At 35.4% G+C, this 23019-nt stretch overlaps 1 protein-coding gene, 1 long non-coding RNA gene and 1 pseudogene across 2 annotated transcripts; 1 reads left to right on the forward strand and 2 right to left on the reverse strand.

The window, feature by feature from the left end:
• Positions 1-1139: 1139 nt before the first annotated feature.
• On the reverse strand, positions 1140-3765 carry LOC121778298 (2-alkenal reductase (NADP(+)-dependent)-like). Its single transcript, XM_042175621.1, has 5 exons — positions 3425-3765; positions 3175-3352; positions 2776-2942; positions 2031-2113; positions 1140-1632 (listed from the first exon to the last, which is right to left on the reverse strand). Exons 1-5 carry the CDS (start codon positions 3659-3661, stop codon positions 1254-1256), a joined length of 1044 nt encoding a protein of 347 aa, XP_042031555.1. The 5' UTR covers positions 3662-3765; the 3' UTR covers positions 1140-1253.
• A 2813-nt stretch (positions 3766-6578) lies between these two features.
• LOC121778108 lies at positions 6579-9900 on the reverse strand. Its single transcript, XR_006045615.1, has 2 exons — positions 6938-9900; positions 6579-6806 (listed from the first exon to the last, which is right to left on the reverse strand). It is a non-coding gene; the product is annotated as an uncharacterized LOC121778108 (long non-coding RNA).
• Positions 9901-13729: 3829 nt separating this feature from the next.
• Positions 13730-23019, forward strand: part of LOC121778103 — a 33070-nt pseudogene continuing 23780 nt past the window's right edge.

Below are 23019 nucleotides of genomic sequence, written 5' to 3' on the forward strand. Positions count from 1 at the left end.
GTCATGCGTCTTAGGGAGAGACGCATGAGCGTCATGCATCTCTAATTTGCAGGGAATTATGTGGTTAGTTGCTCGGCGTTGGGTAATGGGAGAGGAGGCCCCGGAGATGATGTGGTGAAGGATGTGGAGAGGCGTTTGGAAGAGAAGCGTAGGGCGGAGCTCTCGGCACGAATTGCTTCCGGAGAATTTACAGTCGAGAAGCCAAGGTATAAATGTGGATTTTAGATTGTACTGTGTGCTTTATTTGTAGTACCATTGGGAAATTATTGACACTCTTAGAATTGGGGATTTTGTGATTTTGCTATTATTACAAGTTAAAGTTAAATTGCAATCCACTGAGGTATTGTATGTTATTCATTTATGCTGCAGTTTGTTTGAATTGGGGCCTCCCTCGCCACTGATTTTCAGCAAATCAGAGACGCATGAGCCTCATGCGTCTCTCCCTAAGACGCATGACGCTCATGCGTCGTCCGTGAAACTAAAAAAAAAACAAAAAACGCATGAGGGAGATGCGTCTCTCCCTAAGACGCATAACACTTATGCGTCGTTAAAAAAATCGAAAAAATTGAGAGACGCATGTCCCTCATGCGTCTCTATAAAAGACGCATCTCCGTCATGCGTTTCATTAAAAGGAGAAGCATGAGGGTCATGCGTCTCTCCCAAAGGCGGAATAAAAAAAAGTCCAATACACTCGAGGAATGTTAATGGTAGTCTAGAATCAAAAAAGAAAACCCATCTATTTATCAATTAAAAAATGAATTATTTTGAATCTCTCCATACATATAGACTATAGTACTCATATTTAAATATAAACAACATTTTATTGTAGAATTGTAGTACTCCAAGACTAAATATTAATCAAATTGTCTTTAAATTAATCAAATTGTCTTTGAATTTGTGTTCATTTATCAATAAAATTAATTTGAATCTTTCCATGCATATAGTCATATTTAATAATTAATACTCAACTCAATTAATGCAGGTTGGGCCAAATTTTTCACAATATCTTAGGAGTGTACTCGCAAACTATAATTTATCAATATATTAATATTGTGTGAAGGTAAACTTCAGATGGTCGAGTATTAAAAATGCAATAACTAGGCCAATTGGATTGGCGTAAATATTTTGAATGACAAACATTTCTAAATTCTAACTTATGGATTTATCATCAAATTTCAAGCTTTATAAAATAGAACAATTCGGTTCCATGACTAGATACGCATTCCTTCCTCTATATTGTTATTATAGAAAAATCATTGATCTGCAATTTGGACAATCTTTTTTCCGATATTATCACCAGAAAACAAGCCAACAAAGGCACTCGGAACACTCTCGACGCCATGCGAGATGTCGCAAAGAGAGTGCATTTTTCCGGTGCGGAGGTGGTCGGTGGTGGTCTTCATAAAATCAGCGTAGTCTTTCAAGAAATCGGCAGCTAAAAATCCTTGAATGGTGATCCTCTTGTATACCACATCCAGCATATTCAGAGCCGCCCTCTTACCGCTGCCGGTATACTCTGAGATCACGCCACACACTGCCACCCGCCCGAACTGCTTCATGTTCGCCACCGCCGCCTCCAGCATCTTCCCGCCCACGTTGTCGAAATATATGTCCATTCCATCCGGGAAGTACCTGAGTAAATGATAAAAATTCATTATAAATTAATTCAAAAAATTAAAATCGAAGAAAAAAATTCATTGTAGTACATGTATAAAGTCCACGCGACATTCGTCTTTTTAAATTGCAAATTAGTTAGAACCAACGCTTTTTTTAGAAATTTTGTAAACGCACGCTAAGTCCAAAGCATTTGGTTACGGAATCTGCACAACTTAGGTGTAGAAGATTCCCATAGAAAATTCAAATTGCATTTATAGCTAGGATGCAAAATCTAGTTGTATCAGTAGTAAAATAAATTAATAAAGCATGATAACTTGTTCGTTTTTAATTGTTACAATTTAATTTATATTAAAAAATATTTGGGGTATATAATGTAAATATCATAGGAATGAAAAATAATCAAGGGTATTGACCTTTTGAGAGCGGATTTGAGATCGGTCTCTTCCTTGTAGTTGAAAGCATCATCAAAACCAAGCTTTTCCTTAAGTAAATCAACCTGCATAGTTATTGCAACCCTCCTAATTATATTATACACACTATACATTGCTAGCTATTTTGCAAATTCGCGTGTTCCACTAAATAACGAAATCGAGAGGAGGAAAATCCGTAACCAAACTCAACAGACATTTTCAACATCTGTAAAACACATTATTTAGTACACACCGATAAGATAATTAAAATTTTTCAAATTTCATGATTTAATTATCTAGTTTTGAATTTTATTGACTGACTAATCTTTGTAATTTAAACAACAACTATCCCTATTAAAATGAAGTATTTCCTTAATTAAACATAAATGCACATTATTGTCTCTATCTGTAAATAGAATAATTAACTTAATATACGATGGCCTTCAATAAAGATGTTCGACTGACCTTTAAATCATTTTCGTACGCGTTCACACGCATCATAGTTTGTATATTTTGTTTTATTTGGTCTAATATTAAATATCTTATTAATTAGGAATTAATTTAGATACTTTAAAACTTATTAATTTTAGGCATAATTTAAATAAAATTAACATATATAAATAAGTTTATTATTTCTCATCAATACGGCCAAATGAACCGAATAGAGAGCCATGTGTGACGTGTGAGAGGTCCTGCAAATTTTGTCGTTGTGAGACAAAAAATTAAGAGTTGTAAAAGTAATTGTGACCTTTTTTTGAGAACCGGCACAGCCGACGACACGGCAGCCAAATAGCTTCGCATACTGTCCGACCAGACTTCCCACAGAGCCCGAAGCCGCTGACACAAACACGCTCTCTCCCTTCTTCGGCTTACATACTTCATAAAACCCTCCATACGCCGTTAGTCCACTAAATCCTGCACCAAACAAATAACATTTTCTTAATACAAATTTTTCTCTCGTTTTTAATGCGAGTAACAAAAGTTAACGCTGTCCAAACACAATCACACGATTTGCACGTGACAGGATGTATTAAATTGAAATATGAATAAAAATTTGTAAGTTTTACAAATACTTGTTCGAACAAAGGTAAAATATTTCGTATGTATAATGTAATTCAGAAAATGGTGGTAGGACGAGAAAAGTTACCCAAAGCACCAACATGGTGAGGCAAGTCATGCCCCATGGCGTCCAATTTATTCAAGAGTCTCCCTGGCTCTGCAAGTGTGTACTCTCCCCATGTAAGCAGCCCAACCACAAGCTCCCCCTTCTCCAAATCCGCCCGCCCCGACGCCACCACCCGACCCACACCGTATGTATCTATGGCCTGCCCCACACAGTCAAACAAAGGGCAAATAAACTCAAATTAAAACTTGTCGTAAATTTATGAATTAGTTACATGGCCGGGAGAGATTGCGGCGGCGAAGTTGATTGTGCCCTGGGAGGAGCTCTGGGTCTTCATGCGATTGAGCTGGTAGGGATCCACGGATACATACAGATTCTTGACGATCACCTCTACTTCATTTGCCTTTAGCGACAGACAAATTGTTTCACTCTTGATTTCGAAATCGGATTCAGCTGGAGCCCCATTTATGTGACCCTTTATTGCTACCAACTTGTTGTTTACCTCCTCCATTAATTTTAATGCCTCTCTCTCTTCTTCGGGGATAACTGAACAACTCTAACCTCAACTTGGAGTATATATATAATATGCACCTCCCCATTGGATGGCATCATCTATGTCGATCTATATTACCATTATATTGCTAATTCTCTCTTATAATATTACATCATTAAATCAAGGTACAAAATCATTCATCCATAAATATCGATACGATGCAAAAAATATCAATTAATAGAAAGTTAGTTATAACCAACATTATGAATCAAATATGATACTCCCTCCGTCCCACAAATATTGTCTCATTTCATTTTTTATCATTTTTTGTAGTGGGTCTCATATTTCACTAACTCATTTATACTCACATTTTATTATAAAACTAACATATAAAAGTAGGACTCACATTCACTAACTTTTTCAACTCACTTTTCATTATATTTCTTAAAACTCGTGCCCGATCAAAGTGTGACAATTTTTGTAGGACGGAAGGAGTACTAAATAATCAATTACAAATATAATGTCGGCAATTGAACAACCCCTTATATATTTTAGTAACAATGTCCAATATTTAATTTCAAGTATTATCGAAATCAACGTTTGTTGTTGATTGTTTATTACTCACCCGTCTTACTATAGAAGTCATATTTGGTGTGCTCACGCTTTAAAAAATGTAAAGAATAGTAGAACATAAAATTCACTTTTTATATTAATTTTATAATAAAATTTAAATAAAGTAAATTAATGTAATATGAGACCTAATTATCATTTATTGTAAAAATAAAATATGATTTTATTATGGGACAGAGTAATTTGCTAGGAACAACCGGTAAAAAAAAAGTTGCTATCTAGGTGTCAACATAATCAAACTTTGGATCCTATCAAGTAGTACTACTAATAAGACATTAAAGTTTGTGGAAGCTAGTTTCTAGCTATTTCAGTACACACAGGCAACACATATGTTTCACCTTTTCTAGCTTCGATGTATACAGCAGGCGTCGATTTTAATTACCCAAAACTAGCTTGTCCAACTCTGTAGGCAATCTATCATTGATTAATTACAACCACTAATTAATGCTAGGAATATCAACTACTACTATAAATTTTAGTTATATCAATTTAATAGAATTAATTGTTAGGACTGATTGGCTGAAAATTCATAGGAGTACATTCTAGTTACACAAATTAATTTTGATTTTCCATACATTATAAAATTGGTGACAAATTACCCAAATTATTAGTATACGTATATTTCTATATTTTTTCTAAATCCAAATTTTGCCCATAGTTGAAATTGAATTTACACCAAAAAATTGATACGTTGTGACTTATAAGTTATAACTAACATTTTGTTGCTAGCGTGCAATAATAAGTATTCAAATTGTTGATCAAAAGTTAGATATATGATGCTCAAAATTTGATATGGATGTCAGAATCAAAAATCAAACGATGAATACTGAGAAGCTAAATTGGATCCCTATCTCATTTCTCAGTGTCATTTATGTGACTACTTGGGTACATCGATATGACTTTAGACAATTTCATATCTAAGGTTGAATGTTTAAATTTCATGGCGATAATGGAATTTGAATTTAAGAAAATTATGATAATTATCAAAATTTGTCCAACTTCACAATATATGAGAAAAAATGGAATTTGGTTATGGTGTCCTCCTGACCAATTTTTATTTTTTAGAATCTTTCTTTCGTAATATATAAATTAATATATACTCCTACAAAGGTAAGATACTTATGATTTCGAATCTGGAATATAATACATGTTTTTTTACATATCTTAGCAAAATATACGCCATTTTCTATAAAATAGATGAGACATGTTTCTTAAATAGACGAAATTCTTTTTTTTTCTTTAATTTATAATACAAATAAATTGAATTTTTTACACTTCCATATCTTCGTATTTTCATTCCTATATATTACGGATTACAGTCGATTGGTTATTGATAGTTGATTGAAAATTAATTCAGATTTGAATGAAAACGAATTCGCAACTGAATTTACATAAATTACAACGAGTTAAAAGTGTTTAAGCCAACATTATGTATCCCGACAGGCCATTTCTGTCAATACAATTAAGTATACAAAACCTCTTCTTTTGCAACGGCGTAGATTTGGAAGGATTATAAAATGTTTGTCAATGAAACTTAGGAATTGTAAGAAAATAATGGAATCAACTAAAGGTGCATTTACTTATTCAAAAGCATCTCAAGTTATATGAAAGACGAGAAAATAACCAGACAAATCAGAACAATGTAGACGGCAGCAATTCAGATGCTTTGTAGAGTAGTAGTAGTAGTTGGTAGTACAAAAAGAAAAAAACAAAATTAAATAGATAGAAATGTTTTTATATTTGCTCGTAAATAAATTACATCGACCTTACCGTAAAACCTTCGATGATGTGCAAATGCATTAAGTGATTAAGTCATAGCTTAACTATTTGGAAGCTAAGTTATTACTTAATCTTAACTACTTGGAAACTAGGTTGTTTTATTTTATATTACTATCATGAGTTCTTAATCTTTACTACTCCTTTCGTCCCTCAAAGTTTGTTTCAATTTGACTTGACACGGATTTTAAGAAATTGTTTGGTGTTGTATTAAATGGAGATGTGTAGTGGAATAAGGATCCCACATTGAGGAGATCGATATGTGTATTTAATGTCTATTTTTGAAAAGATTCTAATTGGAATAAACTTTGTGGGATGGACGGAAATGGTAAAATGGGACAAACTTTGAAAATGTCGATCCCTTTTCTTATGTGTGTCAAACTAAAGAAATGTCGCTTTCTTGTTCGTGGAAATAATTGGAAATTATTACCGTTCGTAAATGCTCAATGTTGATAGTTCGCAAAACCAAAAAAAAAATGTAAGGAATAATCGGACGAACTAAAACGACTTCGATAATGAGTTATAGAAGGGAGCACAAAAAGTTTTGTTTTTTTTTGACCAAAGGAGTTCGAATATCTTTACATACACAATAAACTACCAACTAATTTCAAAGGAATTACACGAAGAAAGGAAAACGGAATGTAAGCTTCCAAACGAGCACTTCGGGGTCTTTTCATTAGGCCCAAATCGCAGCCCGTTTCCAACGGCCCGTTGGGCCCGAGTCAGCACGGTGGCAGCCGAAGACTTGCAGTTTCCCCTGCAAGGTAAAAACAAAACTCTATCAATAAGGAAACAAGAGAGAATTAAAGAAAACACACAAGTAGGGAAGGGGATAACCCTCTTTACTTTAAAGACCCAAAGCTTACCCAAAAAGGGCAAATCACATACCTACAAACGCCCCTCCTTCAAGATCAGCCCTGCACCCTCTTTTGGTACACTATGCAAGAACAAACAAAATGTTTAATGGCCAAGTACTAGGTACCCAACTAAACATCTTTTTACATCAAGAGAAAGGAGCTAGGAAATCAGAAAAAGGAAGACATGTTACGATTTGTACACCTGCGAAAGTATCAGCCATTTAATTCCCTAAAGTACTCCAAGCTTGCCTATAAAAACACCCTTCACAGACAGCAAGTTCTTCCCCTTCCACACTCTTCGAAAACCCAACAAATTTAACAAGAATTGAGAGTTAATAGCAACAAGAAGAGTTCATTCTCCCTCTTCACAGCCCTCTACGGGTAACACTATCAAATCCAACTTCTTTCCATAACAATCCATGTCATTAGCCAAGCATGTACAAAAGGAAATAGGGGGCTTTAACATAGATTCTTGATATTCTTTTTGTTACCCCAAACAAATCTTATGTTTCAATATCATATTGCAAAGAATCTAGCAACACCAATTTCATTTTATGTAAACAAAGCTTCATCATAGATTCTAAAACAATTGTCAAGAACATCATCGCTTTCTCATCAATCAAGTTCCCAAACAAATCAAAATCAGTAATCACATAGCTACTGTGCCAAATCAAATAACTACACTAAGTAAGGAAGGGGTCAAGAACTTAGCTTTAGGGCCGGAAGGGCTGTCCAAAGACTACCGACGAACCCCCGTCTAATCATAAGAAATTCAAATAAGTGTACACTCCGCACTTCCAACTTATTTAATGTCTCATTATGATCACGTTGATCAATCAAGTATATCCAATTACACTAAAACATCCAACATTATACTGACCAGTAACCAAGGCCTAAAATGAGACTTATCATTGTTACTCCTAAACACGATGTTAAAAATACTTCTGATGTTGTTGATGTGGTTTCTCCCCAAACGTGATGTTAAAAATACTTCTGATGATGCTGCTGATGTGGTTTCCCCCAAACACAATGTTAAAAATACTCCCAAGAAGTCCGCTGAGCCTGAGACATCGGAGAGGAAGTCTAACCTATTCTAGAGAATCTGGAGCGAGGACGACGAGATTGTCATCTTGAAGGGGATGATCGACTACTTAGCTAATCATAAAACAGATCCAGCTCGAGATATAAACATGCAATTCATTCTTTTATCAAGGAAGATCTGCAGGTTGATGGTAGCCGAACACATCTCCTTGATAAAATCAGAAGGATGAAAAATAATTTCGAGAAGAAAATCAAGAATGACAAAGAGACGACATTCTCCAAGCCGCACGAGCCAATGTTTATGATCTATCGAAAACAATTAGGGTGAATAAAGAGAAGGCAACTGTGGTGAATAGTGGTGTGGTGAGGAGATCGGCCAGCAAGAAGAAGAGTGAAAAGGTGGTGGAGAAGAAGAGGAAGAGAGGAATTGTCCGGAGGGTACTTCCTATCCCCCTCTACCAGGCAATTCCTCGATTGTTTCACCTTATTCCCATGTGTCTTGCTGTTGGTCTTGGCGAGTTCCTCTTCATCGACATTCTCTCTCCCTCGCCTCAACGGCTGGGCGGCGTCGCTGTAGTGATTCTCCATCTCGGACGGACGTTCCTCAGCACTGTCTTTTCTCGATGTGCCTTTTCCTTCGTCGTGCGGCGTCACCGTAGAGAGATTTTCGCTATTTTCTTGCCATTTGAAGCTCGATCTCTTCCTAACTACTACCTCCATCTTTTAGAAATAGAAATTTTTGAAACAACACAACTTTTAATGTACAATTAGTAAAATAAGAGACAGATAAAATAAAAAAGTGATAAAAGTAAAGAATGGGTCCCACCTAAATTGAGAGTTTAAAATTTCAATACCAAAATGAAAATAATTTTTATTTTTAAAGGACGAGTGTAGTATAAATAAAGCCGCACAAGGCTCGATTTAAGAGAATCGGCTATCCAAGAACAAGCCACATATCATACAATACACATCCATCATCTGGGAGAATGAGGATTGATATGTTGGAATGGAGAAATCAGTTAATTGGTAAACAAGAAATCAAGAGATGAAGTTATGGCAAGAATAAAGAAGAAAATCAATTAAAGATTATGGAAAATCAAATAAAAAGGATATTAGTATAATTAAAAATATATTTTCCATGTATAGCTAGAATTAGAGTATATAAAAGGTTGTGTAACCATTGAGAAAATTAATTAAAGTCTAATACAATATAGTCCATAAAGCTTTTAATGTCTTTTATTTTCCGCATTTTACTTTTGAACATGGTATCAGAGTATGATCGATCACATGAATGATCTTTTTGTCTCTATAGCCAAAGCCAAGATAATTTCAAAAAATAAATAAATCAAACCCTTGAATTTCAATCCCAACAGCCAAAACAAAATACCAATACCTAGCCAGATCTATCCAAAAAAAAGGTCTAATCTCTCTAAAGTCCAATCTCTCCAAATTTGGAATTTTAGTTTGTATTTTTATTCGGTTGTGTAATTGGGAAGTTTTTTTTTCTCAAAATGGAGGAATGATGACCGGCTCTGTTTTCTATCCTAAATCAAAACAAATGTGTAAAATTCATATAAGAGTTGGCGATTGACACCATCGAGAAGATGACGGAAACTTCCAAGGAGAAACCCGTTTGAGCAGATTCCGCTGAGAAAGAGGCGGAGAAACGCATTGTAGGGGGGGGGGAGGCGAAGCAGTTGACAAATTGTCCGACAAAGGGGGAGAGGAAGTACCTTGCCGGAAGGGATGGAGCCGCCAAGAGGGCGATAAGATTATAGAGGAAATACCCTAGTGGAACAGATGGAGTCGCCAGGTTTTCCCAAGCCACGAGAAGAAGGCTGACCGCAGATCGGGAACGCTGAAAAGTGCAGCTGATGGGAGAGGCAGTAGCAAGGCCGGGGAAATGTTGCGATGAAAATAGCGAAAATTCGAAATTTAATAAAATTATAATAATATTTAAATAATTAAAATAATAATAATATTGAAGAAGTAATTTATAATATAAGAAAAAAAATAATTAAAATAATAATAATATTGAAGAAGTAACTTATAATATAAGAAAAAAAAGAGAGATGTAGTCAATTTATTTAATATGAGTCGTTCTTTTAAAAATTAAATAAAACAAAAAAATATGATATCAAATTTAAAAATTAAAATTGTTTGAAATCTGAAAACAAGCATGATGTAGGGAAATAAAACATAAAGTTAAATGAAGTATTAGCTCGAAATACTTTTATAAAAAGAGGTATTAGAATCAAAACTAATCTAAATTGTTATAATTTTGTTATTTCTCATTTAATTTTATTCTATGTATTTCAAGTAAATTATTTATATACATATAATATATTATAATTCTTTTGTTTAAAGTATATCATACTATAATTTAAATGAATCCAATTAAATCTAATACAGAAAAAATTTAATGAAGACATTTAATTACGTGATACGTTTATTTAAATAAAATAAATTAATTAGTATATCTAGTGACCAAACTTGTTTATTAACTCTTTAAATAGTAATGGGTTAATAAACTAAATCAATTAAATTGGAGTCATTTGACCAAATTAATTAAAACCCATCTAAAAAAGCCCAATTGATCTAAACCTAATAAACACGCGCCGCCGTATCATCTTCTTCCTCCTAGTGAAAATCTACTCCGGTTTGCAATTGTTTTTCTTCTTCTTTCTTCTTTGACGATGCAATTTACTCATTCTCTCTTCTCAAAATACAACAAAAATTAAGTCTTTCATGGATATTAAATTTCTCAATATAACAGACACGACATTTGAACAGGGTAGTCATGGCTGGGTAATGAGTTTGGCTGGGTAATGAGTTCGGCTCCGGCCAAGCCCCCGCTCGAGCGGTGGCTTGGCCAACGCTATCTTCGTCCCTGCTATATACTACGCCACGTCACACAATAATAAACATAAACATGTCATATAACCTATTTGATATTGAGGAGAGGACTGAATGAGCCACTCAATTCATATTGATATTTACAATGTAAGTATAACTTTTCATCAATCATCGATAACTCATAACACCATTAAATTATAATAACATGGATCGAAGTAACAAAATATCACTAAACATTTTAAATGGAGCTTCATGAAAAAAATTGAGTCATTTTAATAATGAATAGTACATATTTTATAGTCACAATTTATGTAGGCACAAGCAGTGGGCAACATGAGCAATATACTCCTATTTCAATTTTGTTTTCAAAATAAGTAGGGGTGAGCAAAAAAACCGGAAACCGAATATCCGAACCGAACCAAACCGAAATTTTGAAATTCAGTTCGTTTTTTCGGTTTTTCGGTTCGGTTTGGTTTTAAAAATAAAAAAATTTCAGTTTTTCGGTTCGGTTCGGTTCGGACGAAGAAAAAAATGAAAAAACCGAATTATATATATATTCTATTAATTTAATATATTATATTATATATAATATATATATAGTTTTAATTTATTCTACTATATAATATATATTATATGTATTATTAATTTTATATTATATATAAATATTCTATTAATATATATAAAATAAAATAAAATACACATATATAAATATATATTTATAATATATTTATTTTTTTCAGGTTTTTCGGTTTTGTTCGGGTTTTCGGTTTTTTAAGTTCGGTTTTCGGTTTTTCGATTTTTCGGGTTCGGTTCGGTTTGGATTTTGAACTAAATTCGGTTTTTCGGTTTTGGTTCGGTTTTGGGAAAAAACCGAATCGAAACCCGAATACACACCCCTAAAAATAAGGAAGATGTTAATTGCAAAGAAAAAAATGATGTAGTGTGGGTTAGGTGTGTGTTAGATTTTATTTTAACAATAAAATCGACTTTTAACATTTGTATCCTTTTTTTGTTCAATTTTATAGTACAATACATATTTTTTAATTTTGTATTAAGCAAAAACTAAAAAATGATTTAAAAATATCATAATTTGAATATACTCCATGAAACTGAAAATAAGAAATTAAAAAATGGAGTTCTAATTTAAATTATGAATATTAGAGCATCCACATCCATGCTCTTTGGCAAGAGCATAGATGTGGGCCGGACTCACTTTTATTAATTTTTTACTCCTGGCTCTTCTCCAGGAGCACAGCACCCACATTCATGCTTTTCCGCAAGGACATGCTCAAAGGTCTCACCATTCCATTATTTAATTTAAATATTTCAATTACTAAAAATACATTAAAATATAAAAAATATAATTAAATCCTAAAAAATAAAAATTACAAACTTAAAATCCTAAAAAATAAAAATTACAAACTTAAAATCCTAAAAAATAAAAATACATAATTAAAATCCTACAAATTAAAAATTACATAATTAAAGGCTAAAAAAAAACCCTCATGGAACACTAGTCCTTTGACCCTATCCCCAATATTTTTCGTAGACCCCGTATCATTGCCAAATGTGAATCAAGTTGCTCGGGAGTCATCCGAGACCTATCGGCCAAATTGAGTTGAGCCAAAATGGTCCACAACAAGTTGGTGGAGGGTTGAGGTGGCATAAAGAGAGCGGGAGCGGGGGGGATGGAGTCGCGGTGCGATGACGGTTGGCCGTCGCCTTCTTCCTTCATTGCGGCCGGCGTTGGGAACTGCTCGGGCCGGCGTCTGGGCTACCCAAGTTAGCTCCGGCAAGCTGGCTAGCCACCTCATCCTAGCCGGCGTCGGATATGGATACCGAGCTCGACCGTTTGCTGGAGGAGCTGGAAGAGGATGATACGCCTCGCTTATACTTCGGATGATGACGCACCTCCTGCCAAGCGCTGAGGTACTTGAACGGTTTGTAATGTTGAGATTGGTAGGTCGCCAACGCGCCACTGATGATGTCGAGCTCGCTCCTGCCGCTCCCCGCCGACCGCTCTTCCTGGAGGTAATACCCCTGGAACTTTTGGATTTCTTCGTTGGCTCTGAAGATGACATTGCGCACCATACTCTCATTGCGCTCGATGGTTCCATCCGGGCAGTTTTCATTATACCGGCGAGAGACGCGCTACCAAAACCTATCCCCGCTTTGCCAACCTCCGGATCATCAGAGATAATCAAATAGGCTTTGAATAACTGATCCATCTCCGCCGAAATGTACGGGGCGCGGACACCACGAGGAGTAGGAGTAGGAGGAGTTTGAGAGCCGCTGCTCCCTCCCTATCCGGGTTCCGGTGCCCACTCGTATCGCCTATCGGGGGATCTTGGTCGTCCACCGGGTAAGGCCGGTAGCCACCCGGAACTTGAGAACCTTGGGTTTGAGTAGGAGTCGAGAATTGCTTTTCCGGAATAGGGAATGGTTGTGAGCCGAACCATTCGTGGTTCCAACCGCGGGAGTCGGAGGGGTGATCGCCGGAGCCGGACATTTTTTTTGTAAGAGTGAAAGATTGAAAATTGATAAGAGAATTTAGATGAGAATTGTGTAGTGTGGTTAGAAATTTTTTGTGTGGAAGTGAGGGTATTTATAGAGGAAAATGTGAATTTTGGGGAAAAAAATTGAAAAATAAATTAAAAGTGGGGAGAAAAACAGATATAATTTATTGGGAAGTTAGAAAATATTTTTTTATTTAAAAAAGATTTTTTAAATTATATTTGTCTTTTTTTAAAAAAATTGAAAATGACCACGGCTTTGCCGTTGGCCAATCCTGTCGCGCCACGTCAGCCTGCTCATCGGTACGGACGTGCTAGATCCTAGATGTATCGAGCAGAGCCGTGCCAGCGGGAGACAGGGGAGTGTCGTGCCAGCAGAGGAGTGAGAATGCTGTGCGGGCTCGCATAGTCAGTCTAAAACCCTTAATTAGGGCTTTTCCCGCCCTTAATTACCCCTCTTCTCTTGCTGCTCCTCGCCTCGCCTTCCCTTCACCCCAACGCAGCAGAAATCTCTTCATCCTTCAGCAATGGTCTCTGCCAAGCAGCTCTTGTCAGCAATCGAGGCGGCGCTGCTGGCGCGGACTCCGCCCCCGGCTGCACAGAGGGTCGAGCTGATGCACGCCATCCGCCTCTCGATCCCTTCCCTCAAATCTCTACTCTCCTACCCGGTACCTTCTTACTTCATATGTTTCAATTCTCTCTCATTTCTACTAGGCTAGCATATGCTCATTGAATTGCGAGAATTTGAGATTCAGAAATCGTCATTTTACTTCCTGCATTTTCATGAATCAAATGTCCAGTTATGGTACCTGATTTTAGGGTTGTTCTTAATGTGATACGTAGAAACATCTTATGAGTTTTCTAATCAAAATGCTGGCCCCTTAGAAGTTGGTTTAGGAGCATACAACAGCGGCAAGATTTCCATACATCTGTCTATCTGGCAGCAGCTCCTGTATTTTTTAATAACGATTTATGACATTTCACAATTTGTAGGCTCCAAAAGCGTCAGACAGAGCTCAAGTCCAGTCCAAAGAAGTGAGACTGCCGGATTCCCCGCCAATCTCTCTCGATGATCAAGATGTTCAGATAGTTAGTTTCCACCTTCCTTTTATCTTAATCAAAAGTTATGAATCTTTACTTTTGGATTGGAATAAACATACTGACCACCTTGAGGAGATTGAGGAATTTGATGAAGAAACAAGGATGAATAAGTGAATCATTGAGGTTAATGAAGACAAGTAGTTATTAAACTGACATTCATTAGAAACTTGATTTATTTAGCAAGAAATGGAAGTCCATATCTATAATTTCATATTATCTCGTGAAGATGTTTCTTTTGACTCTCCATTATGGATTTAGTTTTATGCTAATAAGCTTATATTTTTCTCACTTATAGATGAATTCTTAGATGTAGAAAATATTGATGTCAGAATATGATTTAATAAAGTTATGAGATATATTAAACTTAGGGTTTATTGCTTTAATATATCACAATCTTTTCATGGCTTTACAATGCAACATAGCCTTTTTTGTTACTAACCTTCAAGTTCGCATGTGTTTATGATCTGCCTCACAATATAACTAAAACCATCCTTTCTTAAAGGATAAGGTGCTTGTCACGCATTCCCATATTTTACTTCCAGCAGAATGTGGTTTAAATGGTATTTGAAAAATGTGACTACAGGTATTAGAGTGTTGCATAACATGAAGTTGCAACTCTTAATGTTTAAATATATTGCAAATGCTTATGTTTGGCTTTGGTTACAGTAACTGTAATTCAGCATCTGATCCTCAAACATTTCTTGGATAACAAGATGCAGGATAATAGCTTTCCCCTTATTTTGGATGAGATAAAAAATCTGCAGCCCTTAGTCATTTCTAGCTTTTTTTAGCTGTAACATGTTGCACTTTTTGGAATTATAAATTATATTAGGGATCAAAAAGAGATAATGGAAGCTGATCGCTTATCCATTAAGCCAAGAGATGTTATAATATGCTGCTTATACTACCATCTACTGATCTTTCACATTTTGCATTGATGCTTAATAGCAAACCTAAATCCTAATTGGTTGATTAGCTGATTTTGTAACTGTGACAGTAATCCATTTTTTTAACCTACATGCTCTTATTTTCTCTTTTATTTGCAAAACCGTGTTGATGTATGATTGTGTCCAAGTCTTTCACTTCAGTCTGCCTTTCAAATAATTACTTGTTTATGATCTTCAGGCTTTAAAGATGAGCGACGATCTCCATCTCAATGAAATAGAATGCGTGCGTTTGCTAGTGTCATCCAATCAAGAGGTAACATCTGATTTTCTTGTCCGTAGATGTTCACAAGAAAATAATGCTGTGCTGCCTAGAACTGGATTTTTAAAATCGTTATTAGTTATATCAAGTTCTAAATATGGTGAAGCAAGCCTATAACCGAAAACAATGAAAAAAAGGAAAACCGAAGAAAGATCAGATGAGAAAATTGTTAAATATATTTGAATAAAGAGGTCACGGTAATATATTTGTTATCATAGTACTGTTTTGAATTGCATATAGCATCTCTGCGCTTCCTTGTTGCTTTAAATCATTATCTTTTGTTTTCTTGCAGTGGGGATTGCTAGGTCGTGACGCATTAGATATTTATCGTCTTGGTGTAGGACTTTGGTATATGGAGAGAAGAGATCTACTTACATCACTTTACATGCTATTGAGGGTATTGTTTCTTCTTCCTCGCATCCCTAGTAATACTTTTACTGTGTTCTTAATTGCTATTACTGTTTGCTTTGTGCAGGCTACTGTTCTTGATCAGGGTCTCGAGGGTCTTGAAGCTGATCTTGTTACAGAAATTCAAAGTTATTTAGAAGATCTCATTGCTTCTGGACTTAGAAAGCGGTTTATTTCACTCATAAAGGTGTAATCTTCTTTTCCAAAGATTTATTCATCAGATGAAGTAATTTCTCTCTGTGTATTCTATCAGTATTTGGTCATTTTGATATTTAATTTTGATTTCAAGCCCTTTTGCTCATATATTCTGTTTAGATTCTCAAAATTGGAAATTTTCAATTTACTGTGTTAGAATTGTTTAGGATGTTGCACTCACTTGCACATTAAGGACCTGCATGTAAACAATTAATGATTAAATTAATAACATTCAACTTTAAGCGTATCCCAATCTGGCAGTGCGTACTCTGTCCCCAGCTCTCCTCTAAAATTGATATGATGTAGATGGAACAAGGTATGCTTTTTGGTGCTTAGTAGTTTATGTAGGAATTAGGATACAGATCTTCAATCAGAATGTTAAGTGGCTCAATATAATAACTAAACATAGGTGTGGAAAAAAGGTGTATATATATGGATTATGGAGAGATTTATATAGCAAAATGTAATACGCCCAGTATGTCTGATCAAAATGCAAGTGAGACCCATTAGATTTTATTTTTTCTTGGTGTAATACTTTAAACCTAGAGCTTACTTCAGTGAAGGATCATTTTATGGAACAGATTGAAATGCAAGTCAGCCTATTTGAGTTTATTGTTCTTAAGTTCCTGGCAAGCCAGCAGTGAAAGATCTGCAGTTACAGGCTTTTGCGATCTTATCTCTTTTACTATTTCTTTGTTACCCAGATTTTACACAGAATAATGCAATAATGCAGTTACTTGTTAATGTAGATTTGGATGATCTGAAAGGTTTTATATTACCAGTAGATCCATGAAAAGATGATGTATGTGCAGTTTTTTCTTCTATTTTGTGTTTCCTGATGGGACGCCTATATTTTCCCTGTTCTTGTTGCGTTCTTGCTTGTCACTATCTCTTTCCCTGTCCCTATCTCCTTCTTCACTAATGAATACATTAGGTTCATCACATGATTTTCTCTTAAGTAGGAACTGAAAAGAGAAGACCCTACAGGTGTAGGAGGCCCCAATTCTGAGAGCTACATTCTTGACTCAAGGGGTGCTTTGGTGGAGAGAAAAGCTGTAATTTCTAGGGAAAGGCTCATTCTTGGTCATTGCCTTGTTCTTTCAATTTTGGTTGAGCGTGCAAGTAAGCCTGAGAAGGATATCTTCTGCTGAAACTACTTTTAAGCTGCTATTGTGATTTTGATTCCACCTGTAATTACAATGTTTAAAATCTTTTTCAGCTGCAGCGTAAGTGCAAATTTGTATGACTATAGAACATGCTCTGCAAAACTTGCAGTTCTTGCAAACTATATGACATGCTTAATCGCTTAAATCTCTTTTAATTGAAAAATCAATACTGATTAGTTCTGCTTCAATTTGTATGTTGTCATTAGGAAAACACAATTTGAAATTCAAATCCCAGAATCATTCATGAATTCCAAGGAGTCAATAGTCAATGGTTCAAAATTCTCGTATGAAAATACACATTTTATTTCGCAATAGAAAACCGAGAGAATGTTTTTAGCATTGTGTATTTTCACATACTATACAATCAAAGGGATTTGCAGTTCTTGCAAATTATATGACATGCTTAATCTCTTTTTGCATGCCTTTAATGTATATCCCTTACTCTCACACGCTCTGCACAACTTGCAGTTCTTGCAAAACATATTACATGCTTAATCGGTTATTGCATGCCTCTAAAGTATTTCCCTTACTCAGTACTCTTTAGTCTCGTTATTTCCAAGTAATTTTAACCCCATATCTTAGATAGTTTCCGGTTCATGCCTTTGGCTATGAAGTTATTTAAGTCATGTCATCCAAACTTGAATAAGAGGAGAGCTTTGCAAGAGTGAATGATAAGACTGCATTTGCTACATGCAGGCACTGAAGATGTTAAAGATATACTTTTTGCTTTAAGAGAATGTGCTCTGGAATACACTGGGGCCACAGATACTATGAAGCATCAGGTCTGAAATCTTACTTTATGATTATAAGGCTCTGTAAACGAGTCTCCTATGATTATTTTGTTCATTTTTGTTTTGTTACTGGAGATATGGAGTTCTATTCTTTTTCTGTGCAGATAATATACAGCCTTCTATTCTCTATTGTCATTGCTTTCATATCAGATGCTTTGGGTACAACACCTGACAAAGTGTCAGTCTTATCTCACGATGCTTCATTTAGGCATGGTTTTAATGAGATTGTAAGATTATTAACCTACTTTATTGATATCTATCTGTGTGTCATATGATTCTTACTTGATCTAATGGTTCCTTCAGGTGATGGCTAATGGAAATGATCCTTTAGTTGAAGGTTTTGTTAATTGTGTAAGGTTTGCGTGGGCTGTACATTTGATGTTAGTGCAAGATGGAAATGATATGAAAGAGATAGCAACTAGTACTCCTTCCAATGATATGAAAAGTATTTTCTCATGCTTGGAAGTTATTTTTGCCAATAATGTCTTCCAATTTTGGCTCGATAAGGTTCTCAGATCTGCAGCTTATCAGGTTGGTGACTTTTTGTGTTGCTATGTAGCAATTACTGGATCATTTATGAAATCCTTTTTGTGAAGATTAGAATTGCATATGGATTCCTCTTCATAGAAAGACAATCTTCCTAATCTCGTAAAATAGTATTCAAATGTGGATTGATGCTTCACTGTGGGTTTTCTAGTTGATTTATTGTATGCATGTCAGAATCTCCTTTTAATCATTTAAATTTTGATGTTAAATAGTCGTTAGCACCTAAGTCTTTGCTGTATATATGTTTTTTTACTAGTGGCTAGGGTTTTATATCATCTCAATCCTAAATCTATTTTAAGCAATACCAACAGGAATATGATTTTCGTTTCTCATTTCCTTTTTCTTTGTCTTTGATTCCATATTTTACATGTTTGTAGAACCATCTTTTCAAGGCCTAATTGTATGTAGTTGTGACTTGTGAGCTACCGTTTTCTAAAAATCTTTGCAATGAGCCACATGTGGTGTACCTCATCTTTGGTGGTCTTTACAGTTGTCATTCTGGAGTTATGGCTTTTGGATGCCCGTGCTTTGTTGTTTGTTTTGAGTAATGTTTTTAGTGCAATTAAGTACTTCAATATGTGCATATTATATGAAATGGGTGGACAATAGTTCTATTTGGTATTTAGGCAGTATGGCATATTTGGTATGATTATGAATTACTCCAACAATGTTTTTCCATTCTTAATCAGACACTATAAACCGATTGATATTTACTCGAGTCTTTTCTATACTGTCTTTGTGTGTGGAGTAGTTTGGTAGATGTTTCTTGGAAGTCAGAAGTAAGTAAATATTATTGTTGTTTAGCACTGGGCTCCCTCATGCTCCCTTTCCCGCATGAAATTGTATTCCCCTCTGCTTATATGTTCCTCTGCATTTGTGTTTCTTTCTGCTGTGTTTTCATCTGTATATTTGTCCTCACTTCTTTCGTTATGGCTTATACTATATTATCCCTCTGAATATGAAGATTGCCAGTACTCGATAAAGAATGATATTAAAATATTTGTTTGACTAAGAGTACCTTCCTGATTCTTTTTATGCCACCTATCTCTTTCTTGAGCTTGCCATCAACTTAAGTTTTCTCTCTTTCTACAGAATGATGATGAGGATATGGTCTATGTCTACAATGCTTATCTTCACAAGCTAATGACATGCTTTCTTTCACATCCACTTGCCAGGGACAAGGTTCGTTGTATTATGTTTTGTTAGATTCGTTAACTTTTGAAATAGAATTTGAAATTACCTTGGACTATGAACTATGAAGGGTTCTAAGTTTGCCAAGTGCAAATTTATGTCTTTCTCTTCCTATGATAATGTTGGAATTTGTACTTTGATGCTAATTTATTCTAACAGGTCAAAGAAACAAAAGAGAAGGCTATGGCCATACTGAGTCCATACCGCGCTGCTGGCACTCATAACCAGATGATAGAAAGCGGTGCCCATCCCCAAGAAACTTCTGAAATTGCATCACAACCTTTTGTCTCTCTTTTGGAGTTTGTCAGTGAAATATATCAGGTGTACATTCTTGCTCCTCTGCTTACTGCACATGCAAATTTGGTAAGTATGTTTGTGATGGAAATAATACTATTAAACCAAGCAATGAACAAACAAAAGTATATTATTTGCTTTGAGTAATAGAATGAACAAAATGCAAAATGACAATAGTTCATTGGAAAACTTCCCATCCAGCTTAACTGCACAAGAGGACAATGAGAAACTTTGATAAAAATGGCTGAAATAAGTAGCTCATGATTGCTTAAAAGGTGGTCAAGCTGTTCATCAGGGTGAATGGCATGACAAGAAGTCTAGAATTCATAACCTGCGTGTGCATTGGTTTGGGTGAGCTCCTGTCCAACTTTTATTCTATAATAACTAGATAGGGCATCGAAAACAGATCTTGTACAGAGCACCATCCCCGATTTCTCAAGCAGAATCTTCCTCGTCTATCCTGATGCGTGTTGCATGTCCTAATTTATTGCTCAAGCTATCGGCCATTAAGACTGAACCAGACTTATTCTAACTAGTAGTATTTTATTTATGCAAGAAAATAGTATTGTGGACTTCCTCTAATTCCTCTTGTTGCTTCCAGTCCTTGGTGCAGTGCATGTAGACCCACTGTATAATTTTTCAGCTGCCAAAAAAGGAATCTTCAGGACCAACTAAGTGATTTCACTTTCCTTTTCAAAGAAATGTTGTCATTGTTTGTGTTGGATTATGCGAGTCACAACTCACTCCACAAGATTCACATGAACCAAATAGTCTATCGGTTTCTTAGATAGTAGTATCTAACTTCAAGTTATCCTCCCTAGTGTCATCTGCCAAAGTGAATGAATGACTATCCTATAGTATGGTAGTCCATCAACCCATTTCAACCGAAGCAAACAAGTCCAAAGAGTTATGTATCATCTTTGATTTTGATGTGGTTCTGATCTTTATGTATATAACTAATTAATTGAACTAAGCTACCTGGGTTTTCTGGTGGACGTAATTTATGTATTGAACACAGTCATGAACATGGCTTTCAAGGTTCTTGAATTGGCTTGCATGATTTTGATTTGTATTCCACCTAAGTTCATATTTGCACGGTTGATGTTTAGTCTTTTAGGCTCTCAAGTGTCTCTAACATCCTATATATCTATTCTCAACTGATAATTAGGCTCAAATACTTTTTCCTGTATCTGGTACTAAATATTTTTGACATCATGTAGATTATGTTTTCATGTTGCTAGCAAGATCAATAATTAGTTTACTAGTTTAGTCATTTAAGATGTTTTGCTTTGATGGTGTTATTTCAAATTCCGACTGTTTTAACTGTGCTACAACTTTCTGCAGAAGGAACCTGAATTACTCTCTGGTAATGATGTTATTTGGACATTTGTTAAGTTTTCTGGTGAGGATCATACCAATTCTCAAACGCTCGTGGCGTTCTTGAACATGCTAAGTTCCTTGGTATGTTCCCTGTCCACTTTTGGCTGAAAATAATAATAAAGTTACAGTAATTTCGTTTCCATTCTTTACTGGTTAGTGTTGCCTCCTTATATAGGCTTGTACTCCGGAGGGCGCTTCCAAAGTTTTTGAGTTGCTTCAGGGGAAAATATTTCGCTCTATTGGGTGGAGTACTTTATTCGACTGTTTGTCTATTTACGAGGAAAAATTTAAGCAGTCTTTTCAGACACCTGGGGCAGTATTGCCAGAGTTTCAAGAAGGCGATTCCAAAGCACTAGTTGCGTATTTGAGTGTTCTGAAAAAGGTGAAGATTTATACACTTTATTTAAACTCAATTGTCTTGACCACTTACCAGTTGAACATCAATAATTTTCCAATTGCATTTACCTTTATGGACTAAATGATTTTTAGCTTGTACATCATTAGGGTTATATTTTTCTTGATCTATTTGGTTGTAGAGGGGAAGAAAAGATGTTTTAACATAAGGAAGGAGCCTGTATCAGTGTTGGGATAGGATTAAGTTTGGGATTATCTCATGCTTTCTAAACCATGATGAAATTGGTCATACATGTTTAAAGAATGGAGATATTAGCTCTGTTTTAATTATAGCCTTGTCTTTGTTAGTTTTTCCTCTGGATGTCCTGTCCACTTCTGGCTCCTTCCATTCAGTCCAATAGATAATTTCTTCTTCTTTTCCAATAGCAAATTTCCATGCTGCTATCTTTTTCCCCAGTAGCTTAATAACATTATCAGAACTCCAGGTAGCAGTCTCAGATGACTGAAACTGTAACAGGCCCTATTTTATGATCGACCAAAGATATTATGTTGTTATTGAAGAAGCTTTTGGTTGTGTTTATGGACTGATTTATCTTGTATGAGATTTGTGAACTGTTTATTTTTTTTTCTTCCCAAAGTCATGTTTATACTTTGTAAATAAAAACTGAAGGTTTGCTTGTTTTTTGCTTATTATCCTTTCCCTGTGATATAGGTTGTGGAAAATGGAAATCCCAGTGAAAGGAAGAACTGGTTTACTGATATCGAGCCACTGTTCAAACTCCTCAGTTATGAGAATGTTCCTCCTTATCTCAAGGTTCTTCTCACAATTTTAGAGTTTTTCTCACCTTTTAATGTTATTCCTCCAGCAAGTTAAGATTCCTGAATGTCTTCTGCATGTATTTTTAGGGTGCTTTGCGCAATGCCATTGCTACATTTGTTCATGTATCTCCTATTATGAAAGAAACAATTTGGAGGTTCTTGGAGCAGTATGACTTACCTGTTGTTGTTGCACCCAATGCTGGATACACTGGACAAACTATGGAGACACAGGTGAGTTACTTTGCCTCTTTG

Source organism: Salvia splendens, chromosome 19 (genome assembly GCF_004379255.2).
Source record: "Salvia splendens isolate huo1 chromosome 19, SspV2, whole genome shotgun sequence".
Classification (NCBI taxonomy): Eukaryota; Viridiplantae; Streptophyta; class Magnoliopsida; order Lamiales; family Lamiaceae; genus Salvia; species Salvia splendens.